The 15,399-nt window shown below is 52.7% G+C and overlaps 1 protein-coding gene across 1 annotated transcript in view; it reads left to right on the forward strand.

The window, feature by feature from the left end:
• erfl3 (Ets2 repressor factor like 3) overlaps positions 1–14,851 on the forward strand; it is a 33,758-nt gene extending 18,907 nt beyond the window's left edge. The window contains exons 2-5 of the mRNA XM_011605965.2: positions 3,603–3,837; positions 9,958–10,073; positions 10,164–11,305; positions 11,397–14,851. Of these exons, the coding sequence (XP_011604267.1) occupies positions 3,603–3,837; positions 9,958–10,073; positions 10,164–11,305; positions 11,397–12,044 (2,141 nt within the window). The 3' untranslated portion in view covers positions 12,045–14,851. The remainder of the gene's footprint in view (positions 1–3,602; positions 3,838–9,957; positions 10,074–10,163; positions 11,306–11,396) is intronic.
• The last annotated feature ends 548 nt before the right edge of the window (positions 14,852–15,399 follow it).

Raw genomic sequence — 15,399 nt, forward strand, 5'->3', positions numbered from 1 at the left:
ACTTTTCACCACCTGAGTCAGCTCACATCTCTTGGAGCACTTGCACTCTCTGGTGTCCCAGGGCAGAGATTAGGTGCACCTCCTATCATCAACCTGCCATACAGGTCACTGCATTATTGATGCTGTGTGTGTGTGTGTGTCTGTGTCTGTGTGTGTGTGTGTCTGTGTGTGTGTGTGTGTGTGTGTGCACGCTAGAAAGGCTGCATGCGTGCCTGTAATGGATATCTGTGTGTCCCTTGGGAGACGGGCATGTAAGTGTGGAGCAGAGTGAAAGAGAGGCAGATTTGAGGTCAAGGAGGTTAAGTATGGCAGGGAGGCCCTGCTCCTCTGGCCCTGCTCCTCTGGCCCTGCTCCTCTGCCCTGCTCCTCTGGCCCTGCTCCTCTGGCCCTGCTCCTCTGGCCCTGCTCCTCGTGCTCCTCTGGCCCTGCTCCTCGTGCTCCTCTGGCCCTGCTCCTCGTGCTCCTCTGGCCCTGCTCCTCTGGCCCTGCTCCTCGTGCTCCTCTGGCCCTGCTCCTCTGGCCCTGCTCCTCGTGCTCCTCTGGCCGTGCGCAGATTCCAAACAAGTTTTCCCATCAGGAGTTCTAAAGGGTGTGTGTGCATTTGTCAGCTCATCCATCCGTCCATGCACGGATGTTCAGCACGTGTTCCAGCTCATCTGGTGGGTCGGTGCTGGACACTGGGTGTGTAGCGGGACAAAGACACCAGACACCTGCTCTTGCTCACATTTCTCCCGCCCATACCCACCTCTCTCTCTCTCTCTCTCTCTCTCCGTCCCTCACACACACTCTCACACACAGTGAAGGTAACATGATAGCACATAAACACACTGATGCAGGTGATTCATCTCTTAAGATATTTGTTTAGAATATTCTCTGCTGCTAAATGCCGATAACAGTCTGTAAAAATGGCCTCTCACTCAGCGGCCACTTTATTGGGTACACCTCGCTAGTAAAAGGTCCGACCCCTTTTGCCTTTAGGACACCCTTAATTCTTCACGGAATACTTTCAACGAGGTGTTGGGAACGTTCCTCAGAGATTTTGGTCCACGTTGACGCGGTTCAATCGCACAGTTGCTGCAGATTTGTCGGCTTTGCATCTACGATGTGAATGTCGACGCAGCGATAATCCCCATTTTCTCACTTCCGATCGGATACTCACGATATCTGCTGCCGCCGTTCCAATAGCTGCGTATGATTTATCATTATTGTTGTTGATTTTATATGAGGCTGTAATAACCTACAGGCAGGTATATGTATGTATGTATTGCATGTTGTTTTGAGCGTACACACAGCGGACGTTTGTTGAAAGGTTCGCTAGCAGCAGTGCTGCTCAGTGCTAACGTGCTAGCTGCTTGGCTACACGCTGTGAGACGGTGCGTCTAGAGACACTCCAGCAGGAATCACCTGTGGAGTTATTGAATCAGACAACAGACACAGAACCAACCTGTGGGTCAAGAATTCAGCAAGATGGTTCAGAAATGAAGTTGGTATCACGACCCGATAGTGGATCAGAACGGCCTCATCCCGATAAAAAGGCAGTAGGAAAATATTCCCCACGCCAACATGCTGCCACCAGCCTGAAGGTTTGGTACGAGGCAGGATGGACCCGTGCTTCCATGGTGCACGCCGTGATTCTGACCCGACCATCTGAAAGCGAGACTCTTCAGACCAGGAAATCTTTGGTCCAGTTCCGATGAGCCAGGATCGGCTGCCTGTGGTCTTCCTGCTTCCACACCTTGTTCTTTCAGAGACGTTGTTCTGCCTTCCTCGGTCGTAACGACTGGTTATTTGAGTTACTCTTGTTACTATAAGATCTGCTGGAATCCTCAGACCAGGCCACCTTCACACCCACTTAAATCCCTTTTCTGTCCCGTTCTGATGCTCTGGGTGACCTTCAGCAGGTTGTCTTGAACCCTCTACACGCCTAAATGCATCATTATCCTTTGTAATTAAAGCTGGACGTCTGTTTCTGACCACATGCAGCTTCACTAAAGCACCGGCAGTTCACAGGGTTAGGGTTAGTTAGTTGGTTAGTTAGGGAAAGTTTTGCTTATTTTAAACTCAGACTTGGTTTCTTAAAGTGTGTTCTTGCTCCACTGTCTGCCCCCGATTGCCCCGTTGGCTGCTCTGTAATGCTAATTAATGTGGGGTGTGATGCAAGAGTAGGAGGGTGCGAAGAGAAAGGGAAACTAAAGACCACATGATAACGTCTACCTACGTAAACAGCTTCAGAAAGTTGCCGAACGCGCCGCTTTATCATTTACCATCATTTTTTATCATGGGTTTATCGCCCATTATTGTTTGAGGCATAAAAACCAGTAACCTTGGAACGTGTTGGCCCTAACGGCCTCGGCGTGGACTTTAGCCTCCTGCTGTTTGCCGTAACTTTAATGTTCCACACTGGAACGTAAAGGCCTCAGTTTCATCTTATATCTGCACATGTTGAAAGATGGAGGGATGTTTCGTGGGACTTTCCTGACACTCCTCCTTTCAGCAGATCATTTATGAAACCATTATTCCCATCCCCACCGATGGCCGGCAGACGAGCGTTGCACATTAGGCGCTCGCCAAACGGTCAGAAGAAGCCCAGCGCTGCAGAGATTAGCAGGCCTCTGAATCTGCCGCCGGCCCTCGTCCAGCAAATCCACCGACAGATCCATAATCTCGTGATTTGAGATGATGACTTGTTAATCTCCGACCCTGCCCCTCTCGTTTCCTCCGCTGCAGCTAAACGCGCTGCAAACGCCGTCTGTGGACGACCATTATATAAGGGGAGGGTGGGGAGGCCTTTATTGGTCCTGGGGGGGGGAATCCAGGCGTTGCTGCAACACAAGCGTGGAATCATTTCCTCCGAAGAATATATGAGCCGGTCTTTTATCGGAGGTCAGAACATGCTGCTGCGATGCCGCTGATGATGGGATGTTGGCGCTCCAAACAGGCTCCTGCAGTCCGGGCAGCAAAAATCCATATTGTGCAGAAACGTACTGCAGCAGAGCTGGAAATGGATATTCAGATCTGTGACTGCATCTAAGACGGTAACTGTAGAACCCCGTCTATATTTGGAGGAGCTGCACCACAATCCTCTATTTTGCTCCGTCGTGTCACATTTTCTTGACCGTGGCGGCAACAGAATGTTAGTAGGAGAGTTGCACAAACATTTCGAAAGGCGCTCGCTGGAACATAAACTCCTTCAGACTTGAACATTTGGACTCCCCTGCTTAAGAGAACACTCGTCAGCACACCCACAGTCTGGCTCTGAGCGGAGGGTGGAGGGACGCGGAGGCACAGACAGAAGAGGTGACTCTCATGTTGTCGTAGGAAAGAGTGACACCAGAGGAAAGAGATGGAGGACAGGTGCAAAGGTCTGACGCGCACCGCCACACTCGCGCTCGTGTCTTCAGTCTGCTTCCTGTCCCGAACCACTGCCACGTGGGGGGGAAATGCAGGATTGGAGGTGGTTAAATCTGGTTCTAGTGGGAATCTACAGAAAGAACGTGCCCACAGTGACGGGTGGAAGCACCTACAAGGGTTGATTCTCCTTCAGATGTCGTCTTTCTCCATCATTTAGGATCTAACCCTCTCTTCCTTTATCTCTGTGGCAGGTTTTGCCTTTCCGGAGTGGGCCTACAAGCCCGAGTCAAGTCCTGGATCGAGGCAGATCCAGCTGTGGCATTTCATTCTGGAACTGCTCAGGAAAGAAGAATACCACGATGTCATCGCCTGGCAGGGGGATTACGGCGAGTTCGTCATCAAGGACCCGGATGAAGTGGCCCGGCTGTGGGGCGCCCGCAAGTGCAAACCCCAGATGAACTACGATAAGCTGAGCAGAGCGCTGAGGTACGGCCCGTTTGACCGGAGTGTCTTTGCTCCGTCCTGGATCACAAACATGAAACTATCATGAAGAACTAAGGACGTTTACAGCTTTTCTTTCTATAATTGTGAATGTTGAACACAGCGGCGACACTGTGGCGTCTTCACGCTCCTCTAGAAACGATCATTTTCAGATACAGCTCGATCCTCCTGCTGGTTCAGGCCTCCCGGCCCTGGTTGTGACCCTGGATGCAGATGGATCCTTGCTCCGCTCTGTCTGTCCTCCTGTCCACGTTATCTTTCAACATAACTCTCCTGTTTGGTCTTGTTTTTCACCTCCTGTCTGGTATTTAGACCTACATCTTCAAGGACTTGAGTAGGGAAAAAGAACACTCTTCTTCACCGAAACCGAAATAAAAAACAACCCACATCTAAAAAAAAAAAAAAAAAAAAACCTTTATAAAGCTTCTTTCAGTTGGTGGAGCTTTTGTGAGCACTCAGAAGAACATCAGAGAGGCTTTTACATGAGGTTAATGGCTGCATTTAGTGCAGTGAGACACTTTGTGTATGCTCAGTTATAATAGTGAGATTAAGATAATGTCGATATATGGGATCATGTTGGGACACTGAACTGTAACGAGGACTCCTAATGTGTGCACGCTTGTTATATAAATGGAATTCCCGAATCGGGGAGGATAAAGATGGGGATAATTGTTGTAAGGCTGTGTATTTATAGCATATCTGTCCTCCTGATTTGGTGCTTAGGCTGCAGTAAGCGCTCCTATATAACTTTGCCCTCTGATGGCCTCCAGAGCTGATTAGCAGCATTTTTAGCAGCGTTTCTTCCACAAACGAGGTTTCCCTCTCCTGCGTTTGTGTCCTCGGACAACCTGTAGCGAGGTGATGCTCAGCCCTTAAAGAGGTGGGCATGAGTGCTGTAGCATTAATGCCACTAAAGAGTAACGGGGTAAAGACACAGGTGAGCCACACCTGGGCACAGGTGTGGCTCACCTGGAGAGAACGGCTCAAAAACAGCCTCTCGCCCTGCGAATGGGGAGAACCCCAGTCTGCCCATAATGGGCGCCGCTGGGGCAATTAGCACTCACACACACACACACACACACACACACACACACACACACACACACACACACACACACACACACACACACACACACACACACACATCGTTGCAAAGGAATTTGTTTTCCAAAAGCCTTTGTAATTATTATTTTTACTTCAGTGATCTTAGACTTTCCTGTCTGGCATGGAAATTCCCTTTTATCAGCACGGCCCTATTGTGTGTGTGTGTATGTGTGTGTCTGTCTGTGTGTGTGTGTGTGTGTGTGTGCCTCTGTGTGTGTTTCTGTGTGTGTGTGTCTCTGTGTGTGTGTGTCTGCTGAGATATTCCTCTTTCCGCTGAGAGGATTACGCTCAGACTGGTTGCTTACGTGTGTGTGTGTGTGTGTTGATGTTTACATGGAGCCTGAATGAGGCTTTGGTTTTCCTTCTTACCGTAAATAAGTCATGTGTTTGACCTTTGATCCACTCCCTCCAGATTCGCACCTCCTTTTCCTCCTTTTCCTCCTTTTCCTCCTTTTCCTCTTTTCCTCCTTTTCCTTTGTTCCATCATCTTAACGATGTTTCTATCTAACGTCAGGCTGCTAATTAAAATCCGAGGATTTCGTCTTTGTGCTGAGGGGGAAACACACGTAGTCGTAGCCCAACGTGGAACCTGGTGCCAATCAGTGGCTGCAGACTCCTGTGTTAATCAGTGTAATTACGCTAAGAGGTCCCAGCTCCTGGAGCTGCCCCCCCCCCCCCCCCCCCCAGTCAGGAACCCTTAGAGGCTCCACCACACAGAGGTCAGAGGTCAGAGGGGCTGCCGTGCACAGCTGGCAAAGATTAACAACACAGCACATGTGCACATTCACATACTCAAACGCACCATTGTACGGAGAGGCGTGCACACGCGTGCACACATGCAGCGCTCGCTTCATGACCAACATTCATTCAACTGATGGGCGACCACAGCTGGAACGGCGACCACAGCTGGAACGGAGCGAAGGTTTTCGTAGAAATGTGGGTTGAGTTTAATCTGCTCAGAATCGGGACCGATTCTTCTGTGAAATGTTTCATCTGGAGCGCCGAAACATTCAGAAAAACCTCAGTCATCACATCTTCAAAGCCGACGGCAGGAAGCTGCTGCGACACACGTGCACGCCGCCGCCAGCTGAGCTGACTGGCCTCCACACAGGAGCGCGACCCCCCCACAGGAGCCACCCACGACCCCCCCACACTCGCCGTGTGAGTCTTTGGGTCTCATCACCCTGCGTTTGTCTGCGTCATGGACATGTTCAGTGCACATGGACATTGTGTGCACGTTATTGTCTTTGTCTGAATGAAGCTTTTATTTGGTGGGGGGCATGAATGCGCATGCTAGAGAGAGCTGGAGCGCACGTGAGCATGTGACGGCCTAATCAGACGTGACCTTTAACATACACACATGCGGTCCCCAAAAACACACAAACCCAGTGCACGTAGTGACTGTACAGAGCACGTGACACATCGCCTTATCAGAGATTGTCCTCAGCCCCCCCCCCCACCCCCCCGACACATTTCATTTCCTTTTTAAGTCTGTAAACACTTGTCAAACCATCTCCACAAAGCACCCGCGTGTGTACAATTACAACACCCCTGTGTGTGTGTGTGTGTGTGTGTGTGTGTGTGTGTGTGTGTGTGTGTGTGTGTGGAGAAGGATCTGGCCGGGACGTGTTTGTAACAGCCAGTGCTGACGACAGAGGCAGAAAATAAACACAAGGCTCATGGGGAGTATTGTAATCCCGACTTCCTGTCACAGTCGGCGCCTATTTACAGCCCAACAATGGGCAAGGCACAGCCTGTAAACACACGCACACACACACACACACACACACACACACACAACATTGGTTTAACGTTGGTTGACATCTGTAACTATGTGTAACTATGTGTAACTATGTGTGTAAGAAGGCTGTTTATTCCCAGTTATTCTGAACAACAGGCTTTGGGCCTATAAATAACTTATTGTTATTTATTGTTGGGATTGTCTTTGCGTTAATCGTGTTGTTTTGGGGCACCACTGACCCAAACGTAGCGGTGAAGCCCGTTTGATTTGTTTCCAACCTTCCGCTCTGGTTAAACAGGAAGTCGGCTAAACCTTCATGTCCTGCTTGAGAATGAATTCTGAGGGTTCGGGGGCACTTGGGTGCGTTAAGATACGGAGCTGCTGGTGCGTCTGAGTGGAGTTCAGCAGGCAGCTGAACACATGCGCTCAAAGAATCTCTTTCTTCTCTTTTGAAGTGAGTTCAAATGCTCTTCAAAGACTGTCAGACGGTCTGACGGCTCGGGGGGGGGGGGGGGGGGGGGCATTTACAGAGAATAGGTGACCACACGCTCGAAACACGGCTTCAGTTGCCAACCAGGATTCCACAAATGAGCGTCGTGTGCTCGTAGGACGCTCGTTAGCATTCTTTTGTTTTCACTATTTGCTCTGGAGCTTTATAACCTTTTTAGATTTGGTTCTGCTCACTGGACACAGTGAGCAGAACCAAATAAACAGCTCAGATGGGGGGGGGGGGGTTATTCTGATGGGGGGGGGTTATTCTGCCTCTGCACTTCTCATTTGCAGTGGCCATATTTGATTTGTGTCTTCAGCTAATCTGATCACCGTCCTGTTGTGGTTGCACTTCTGCTCAACTTCCTGCCGCTCCGTCCCAGCTCCGTCCCCTCCGCTCCGTCCCAGCTTCTCTGTCCCCTCCGCTCCGTCCCAGCTTCTCTGTCCCCTCTGCTTCGTCCCGGATTCTCCGTCCCCTCCGCTCCGTCCCAGCTTCTCTGTCCCCTCTGCTCCGTCCCAGCTTCTCCGTCCCCTCCGCCCCGTCCCAGCTTCTCCGTCCCCTCCGCCCCGTCCCAGCTTCTCCGTCCCCTCCGCCCCGTCCCAGCTTCGTCCCCTCCGCTCCGTCCCAGCTTCTCCGTCCCCTCTGCTTCGTCCCGGATTCTCCGTCCCCTCCGCCCCGTCCCAGCTTCGTCCCCTCCGCTCCGTCCCAGCTTCTCCGTCCCCTCTGCTTCGTCCCGGATTCTCCGTCCCCTCCGCTTCGTCCCAGCTTCGTCCCCTCCGCACCGTCCCAGCTTCTCCGTCCCCTCCGCCCCGTCCCAGCTTCGTCCCCTCCGCACCGTCCCAGCTTCTCCGTCCCCTCTGCTTCGTCCCAGCTTCTCCGTCCCCTCTGCTTCGTCCCGGATTCTCCGTCCCCTCCGCCCCGTCCCAGCTTCTCCGTCCCCTCCGCCCCGTCCCAGCTTCGTCCCCTCCGCTCCGTCCCAGCTTCTCCGTCCCCTCTGCTTCATCCCGGATTCTCCGTCCCCTCCGCCCCGTCCCAGCTTCGTCCCCTCCGCTCCGTCCCAGCTTCTCCGTCCCCTCTGCTTCGTCCCGGATTCTCCGTCCCCTCCGCCCCGTCCCAGCTTCTCCGTCCCCTCCGCCCCGTCCCAGCTTCGTCCCCTCCGCACCGTCCCAGCTTCTCCGTCCCCTCTGCTTCGTCCCAGCTTCTCCGTCCCCTCTGCTTCGTCCCGGATTCTCCGTCCCCTCCGCTCCGTCCCAGCTTCTCCGTCCCCTCCGCTCTGTCCCCTCCTGAGTGTCTCCCCCACAGCAGAAATGACATGCTGCTCTGTGCCGGGCGTAAACAATCCTTTCAACAGTCCTGTCCCGTCTCTCTGTCTCACTTGCTGTCTCCCTCCTCCCTCTCCCCACAGAGAGGAGTGCAATGTGCATGGAGAGAGTTGAGATTAAAAAAAGGTGGGGGGGGGGGTAGTGGGGGTGTAGTGGGGGGGTTGATGAGAGATAGAGATATTGGATAAAGAGAAAAGGACGGTTGAAGACTGAAAAAGGAGCAACAGCCTGTTCCCAGAGCCAAATCAGCCCAGCCAGTCTGTGTAATAAGCATAATAAGAGGGGGGTGTGGGTGTGGGTGACACACACCCACGCACACGCACACACACCCACACACACACACACACACAATGCTGTCTGGATAACAACTACTCGTAATGATAGTCCGTGGGCTCTGATTATCTTGGTGTTACCTACGTACCCTGAAGCTCTCTTTGGTCAGCATGCTTCACTTAACTCTGCACCAGCACACACACACACACACACACACACACACACACACACACACACACACACACACACACACAGCAGTGTGAGTTTCCTAACAGCTGGTACGTATGCAGGCTCCATGAGGGAAATGCACATTCGTGGTCAAGTAGCACATGAAAGGAAGATTAGAAAATGAGGCTTGGTCCTTCATGTGACAGACACTTTGTTCCTCACTTTCTGCCTCCTCGTGTTACCTTCACTCTGTCGGGCTCGAGCGAGTGAGGCTTGGCAGCAAGAGATCTAGAGGTTACATAAAGTGGTTGTGGATCTGGGTAAGATAGCAGAGAGATGTTACATAAAGAGCTGTAGCTGGACAAAGGTTAATAAAAATGGAGCTTTGTACTGTAGGCAGGAGCCACGGGAGAGGGGAGGCTTTAAAAAAACCAGTGGTAGTTACATAAAGAGATAAAGATGGGGTAAATTATCGGTGTTTTGGCGTTGCACAAAGACATGTATGTGCCCAGCAACATGAATAACGGCGGGTTTAAAATCTGTCTGAAAACAACAACGGGATTTTTAAACGTGTTCCGCTCATCTTATAAGACATAAAACACGAGTGCACCCAAAACTCTTTAGTCTGCATTAGAGCCTCCTACTCACTTCCCCCTTCCTTCTGCCATCCTCCCTTCACTGTCGGCTTTGTGCAAATGTCACACAACACTCTGTAATATTTATCGATAGAAGTCGGTACATAAAAGAGTCACGCATGTTTGCTCATGGAAACGTGTGGGCACGTCTGTCATGGCTCACTGACGGTAGGAACACTATTAGACTGTTAAATGTTGGGTATACTTGAGATCAAATGCCTTTGTGTTCATATTAAAGGCTCGGCTCCAGAAGTCAGAAGCAGCCTTTAATTTAACCTTCACGCGTTTCCGTAAATGAGCTTTGGTGGAGCTCGGCGTGTTTGTTGTGTGTTCATTCTAATCCCAATATCATTTCCTGTTATTTACCGACAGATACTACTACAACAAGAGGATCCTTCATAAAACCAAAGGCAAGCGGTTCACCTATAAGTTCAACTTCAACAAGCTGGTTCTGGTCAACTACCCCTTCATTGACATGGGCTCCACTGGTAAGGCTGCATGTTCTGATCCCTTGGATCCCTCGGTTGGACCACAGAAGAGAACTTAACATTGCTTCTCTCTTCCCTCCTGCGCTCCAGGGAGCAGCGTTCCTCAGAGCGCCCCTCCCGTTCCCACCGGGGCAGGGACTCACTTCCGCTTTCCTCCATCCACGCCCTCGGAGGTCCTCTCGCCCAACGACGACCTGCGCAGCCCCAGCGGAGTGTTCAGCTCGGTGGCCCGCCGGATGGCCCGCGGCTCCGTCAGCGACTGCAGCGACGGCACCTCTGTCAACTCCGAGATCGAGGAGGGCAACGCCGGCGCCAACGAGGAGAGGGGCGAGAGGTGTGTGAGCGGGGGCGGCGGCCCTGGTGGCGGAGGCGGGGCATACCGCAGCATCATCCATCCACGCCTGTCCCACGAATCCCTTTTCCGCATGTATGGAGGCCCAGGGAACCCCGCAGGGCACCCCGGCTCCTGCGGGCCAGCAGGGCACCGGATCCACCCCGAGCCTCTGTCTCCATTCCCAGTGTCGCCCCTCCCCGGGCCTGGGGGGGCTGGGCTCCTGGCGCCCCCTCTGTCGCCAGCTCTCTCCATGACCCCAACATCTCATCTCCCGTACACTCCCTCCCCCACCCTCTCCCCCATGATAGGCTCCCACTTCTCCTTTAATCCAGAGGACATGAAACGTTACCTCCAGGCCCACACTCAGTCCGTGTACAACTACGGCCTGAGCCCGAGAGCTTTTTTCCAGTACCCGAACATCATCATCCCTCAGCCCCACCGGCCCGCAGCAGACAAGGCCGGTCTGGCTGGGGAGAGAGGTGAAAGGGCAGAGAGGGCGGGGGCAGCGGTGGGAAGCGACAGAGGGGAGAGGCATCACCATCCATCTCTGGCTCATGCTGCACACCACCACCCCCACCCTCCTCACTCTGCCCACCCACACCCCCATTCTCATCCGCTGCACCACCCACTCCACCTGGGGGAAGAGCCCCCACACATGTCTCCCTTCAAGTTCAAGCTGCAGCCGCCGCCTCCAGGCAGGAAGCAGAGGGACGGCCAGAGCCAGGGCAAACCAAGGCAGAGCTCCATGTCCTCGGGATCGGGCTCCATGTCGTCCACATCGGGCCTGGGCTCCTCGCTCTCGTTTGGGAGTGACCTGAGCTCGGCCAGTGGCTCGGGCCTCATATCTGCCTCCTCCTCAACACAATCTCTGAACAGCGCAGGACTCCCCAAGATTAAGGTGGGCGACAGAACCGGTGTTTTGTGTGTTTTGGTTATTAAAGGGTCACAGCTCTCTTGACTGATGAAATGACGGGTTCCTCTTTGTTCAGGTGGAGCCCATCTCAGACATTGAGTCGGAGGAAGAGGTGGAGGTGACTGACATTAGCGAGGAGGACCCAGACGAGAGAGATGAGGAGTTCCAACACTTCCCCCATCACCACGCCAAGGTGCCTGAATACCCTCACCGCTTCGCTAACGGCACAGCCGCGGCCAATCCCGACGAGGACCTGGACGAGGACGTCTTCAAAGCCCCCGCTCCCCCGCCACCAAACCTGACGCCCTTCTACAACTCGCAGCAGGCGCCCACGGGTGCACATCGCGGCCTGCTCACCTTCAAGAGCGAACCTGTGGAAGGGGACAGCACCACGCCCCCTCCCCACACGGGCTCCGCGGCGGCGCCCCAGACCAAGTGCATCCCCCTGAAGCTGCGCTTCAAGAGGCGCTGGAGCGAAGACCAGCGCATGGAGGCCTCCATGGAGGAGTCGGATGACAAAAAAGTCCGACCCGAGGAGGAGAGGGAACGAGAGCGGCAGAGTAATGGACAGATGGACGTTGAGGACGAGGACCGGGCCGGGGGAGGAGACGGAGACAGTCCTCCCCTGCTGGCGTACGAGGGTTCGCTGGCGGCGCCGTTGAGGGTGAGCACGGAGCTCCATCGCGCCACCGCGCAGCTGTCTCTGGAGAACAAAGACTGCTGATGAGTCCACACACTACTGCTGCAGCACTGGAGGCGGCTCGGCAAGATGGAAACGGAATCTCCGGAAGCCCGGGCCCTCCTCGGTAATCAGGCAGATTACTGACTTCCCCAGTGAGCTGAGAGCACAGTGGAACCTACACACACATGAAGCCAACACCTTGTTCCCTCATCCATCCTCTGGCTGGATCAGGGCTCCACTGGGAGACTCAGCATTCCCAAACAGCAGTGACAGAGCTGGAACGATCCCTCCCATGTGACCAGGGAAGCACCAGGTGCCCTGCCCCCTCATTAGAAACAGCAGCCAGTCAGCACCTTCCTCAGGGGACATGCCCCCCCCCCCCCCATTTACATTTCCTACGAGCTGATGGGACTTTGACAAGTGCCTGTATCTAAACCCCCACAGCCCCTGGATGACCTGACCCGTAAGCAGGGAGCGGAGAGCTGCAACCATCGCTCGCTAACTCCCGACACGCTTCTAAGCGCAACATGAAAGACATGAAAGACATGAAAGAGGGGGGCAGTCGGGTGGTTGTCTGACGCTCTGAAGCCTGGCCCAGTCCACTCAGGGAAGCCGTTTGCTGTACGCTTAATCAAATCATGCACACAAACACGCAACCATGACAAGAGTCCTTCAGTCTCTCATCCTCCCTCCTCCGTCTCTCACGGACCGCCGTCGGGATCAGAATCGTGGATTCACTCAAAGGAAAAAGGAAACAAATGAAGCCAGAAAACTGAAAACGGGCCATTGAAGGGACCATCCGGAGACAGGGACCCACGGAGCCGGCCGCCCCAGGAGCTTCTCCTGAGTCCAGTTCACCAGCTAAAGCTCCACTAATAATTATTGATAGTGTTAAACTAAACCAGCAAATACACACACACACACTCTCTCCTAAACATAATCCCTGACTCTGAGCCACCAGCCCCCCTCCTGGTGGCGTCATCCTCAGGTCCTGAGCGTGTGTGAGACGGCCAGGCCTGTTAATGACGTGTGTGTGAGAGCCTGAGAGACTAGGGAACATTTCATAACACACACGCGCACATACACACACACACACACACACACACACACACACACACACACACACACACTGCCTCTCTATGCCTTGTTTTGATAGCATGTATAAAAGTGCAAACGGAGCTGTAATAACACATGCAGACTGTCTTTGTATCCTGTATATTCTAAATGAAATTAGTGAAAAAGTGAGATTTTAAAAGTACCATAACTCTTTAATTATCCATTTAATTCCACATAGTTTGGGTGGATTAAACAGTGGCGAGGCTCCTGCTAGCAGCTCGTGGCTCAGCAGCACAGTTGGAGAGTCGGGTTTTCCTGTCTGTAGTCCAGCTCTGCTCAGGGGGCTTCTCCCAGGCCTGGGCTGTCCTGGCCCTAGGCCACCTCTCCAGGCTCTGCGTGTGTGTGTGTGTGTGTGTGTGTGTGGAAGGGGGGGTCAGAATTAGCCCACGGGTCATGGCAGTAATCCTGTCTTTTCTGTTTGTTGGTGTGATGCTCAAAGGTTCACGGCAGCTCCATCAGGTCAGGAGGGTTAATCATTACTGTAAGGAGGGGGCCAGGGCTTCTGTCCCGAAAGGTCCTGACCTCTGCGATGCCCCTCTACACACACACACACACGCGCGCGCGTGCTCGTATCATTTGTGATGTTTTAACATCTGGATGCTTGTCGCAGATTGGTCACGTGCACCAGGTGACAGGCAGATCCATAAAAGCAGAGCGTGAGATGAATGGCCTCCGGGCGCTCCGTGGAGCCGAGCTGATCGGATTTCCTCATCAGACCCCTGCGGTCTGGACTGGAGCACGTCACCACACACACACACGCACACACACACACACACACACACGCACACACACACACACCACAGTTTCCTGTGTCTGTATTTGAACTGACAGCTGCCTTACTACTTTTGTCATATCCGAGGAACCGATGAGGCACCAGACTCACCTGTTGTATCTAGAACAGGTGAGTCCTCTGTCCTCTGTCCTCCGTCCTCTGTCCTCTGTCCTCCGTCCTCCGTCCTCTGTCCTCGCCGCGCTTCGGTCCCACCTCCCTCCAGCCGCGGCACTTTTTCAGATGCGGAGGGGTTAATAATTATTGATCGATTGGACTCTGTTTGTCTCCGAGCCGCTTTCAGGCCTCAACGGTGGATAAACAGCACCGAGATTAGAAAAATAAGAACAAGGTTCATTTTTATGATGTCAATATTGTTATTGATTATTGTTGTTAATATTGTCTCATCAGGTTATTTACCTGCTCACCTGGCATTATTATTCCATGGATTTGTTAGCTGTTGCTTTTCTGTTGTAACCGACCCTTCAAACTGCAGACCTCGCGTCTTTTAGTTTTTATAAATGTAATATAACTATAACGTGTAATATTCCTTTTGGATGCTGACAGAAAAATAACATCTGGGATGTGGAGGGAAGGGCAGAGGCCTTTATTTTAGGGAGTGATTTCATCATTTTTGTCACGTATTGTAATTTTTATTTCATCATGTTAGTTTTTTTTCTCTCTTGCTCTTGTATATTTTTGCTGTTTTTATTTTATTTGACCTATTTTGGAAAGGGGGCTGTATGATTTTAAAAGCAGGATGAAGCTTGGCTGTGTAAAGGTCCATCCTCTCCCTCTCACTCCTGCTGCCTCGTCTCCCCTGAGCAGTTACGTAAGACGTGTAGAGATGGGACTTAATACCATGATGTAACATTGAATTTCTCCCCTTTTTGTTGTTTTTTTTTTCCTCCAAACTTGTAATTAATCTGTAATCAGGGTTAATTAAAAGCAGATAAAACTCAGTGTAAATATCTGTGGTGTTTGTTTACGTCTGGTCTTCATTAGTGGCAGCTAATCAGACGGTGCGGTTTAATAAGCCCAGATTAACCCCAGAGAGCTTCGGCAGCTCCGGCCCAGCCCGGTTCTGACGCCAGCACTTTCACGGAGGAACTCGCTGCAGGATTCGTTATCGCTCCGTCTCCAAGAGCAACCGCGTCCGCAGACCTTTCGACATCGCCGTCACACCTGCTAATTGAATTTGCGACGTTGTGGATGTGTCCCGTCTGGGCCGGGCCTGCCTGTAACACACTTCCTGTCTGGAAAATACACCCTCAGAACACCCGTCACCTTCTAGAAATAACTGATGGCAGCAGCCGGATCAGCGCCAGGAGGCCGCGGCTTTAATCACCTGGGGAAGATCGGAGCCCTGCGGCGGTCGTCGGGGTCGCTGGTCGTCTCTTCCGGACAGGAAGTGATGCGGTGGTTATGCTCACAAAACTCACCTCTCCGCGTGGCACCAGAGGTCAGAGCGGCGGCGCTCTGGAGCACGAGTGCTGGACGAGGCTGAGCTGG

Source organism: Takifugu rubripes, chromosome 7 (assembly GCF_901000725.2).
Source record: "Takifugu rubripes chromosome 7, fTakRub1.2, whole genome shotgun sequence".
NCBI classification, from domain to species: domain Eukaryota; kingdom Metazoa; phylum Chordata; class Actinopteri; order Tetraodontiformes; family Tetraodontidae; genus Takifugu; species Takifugu rubripes.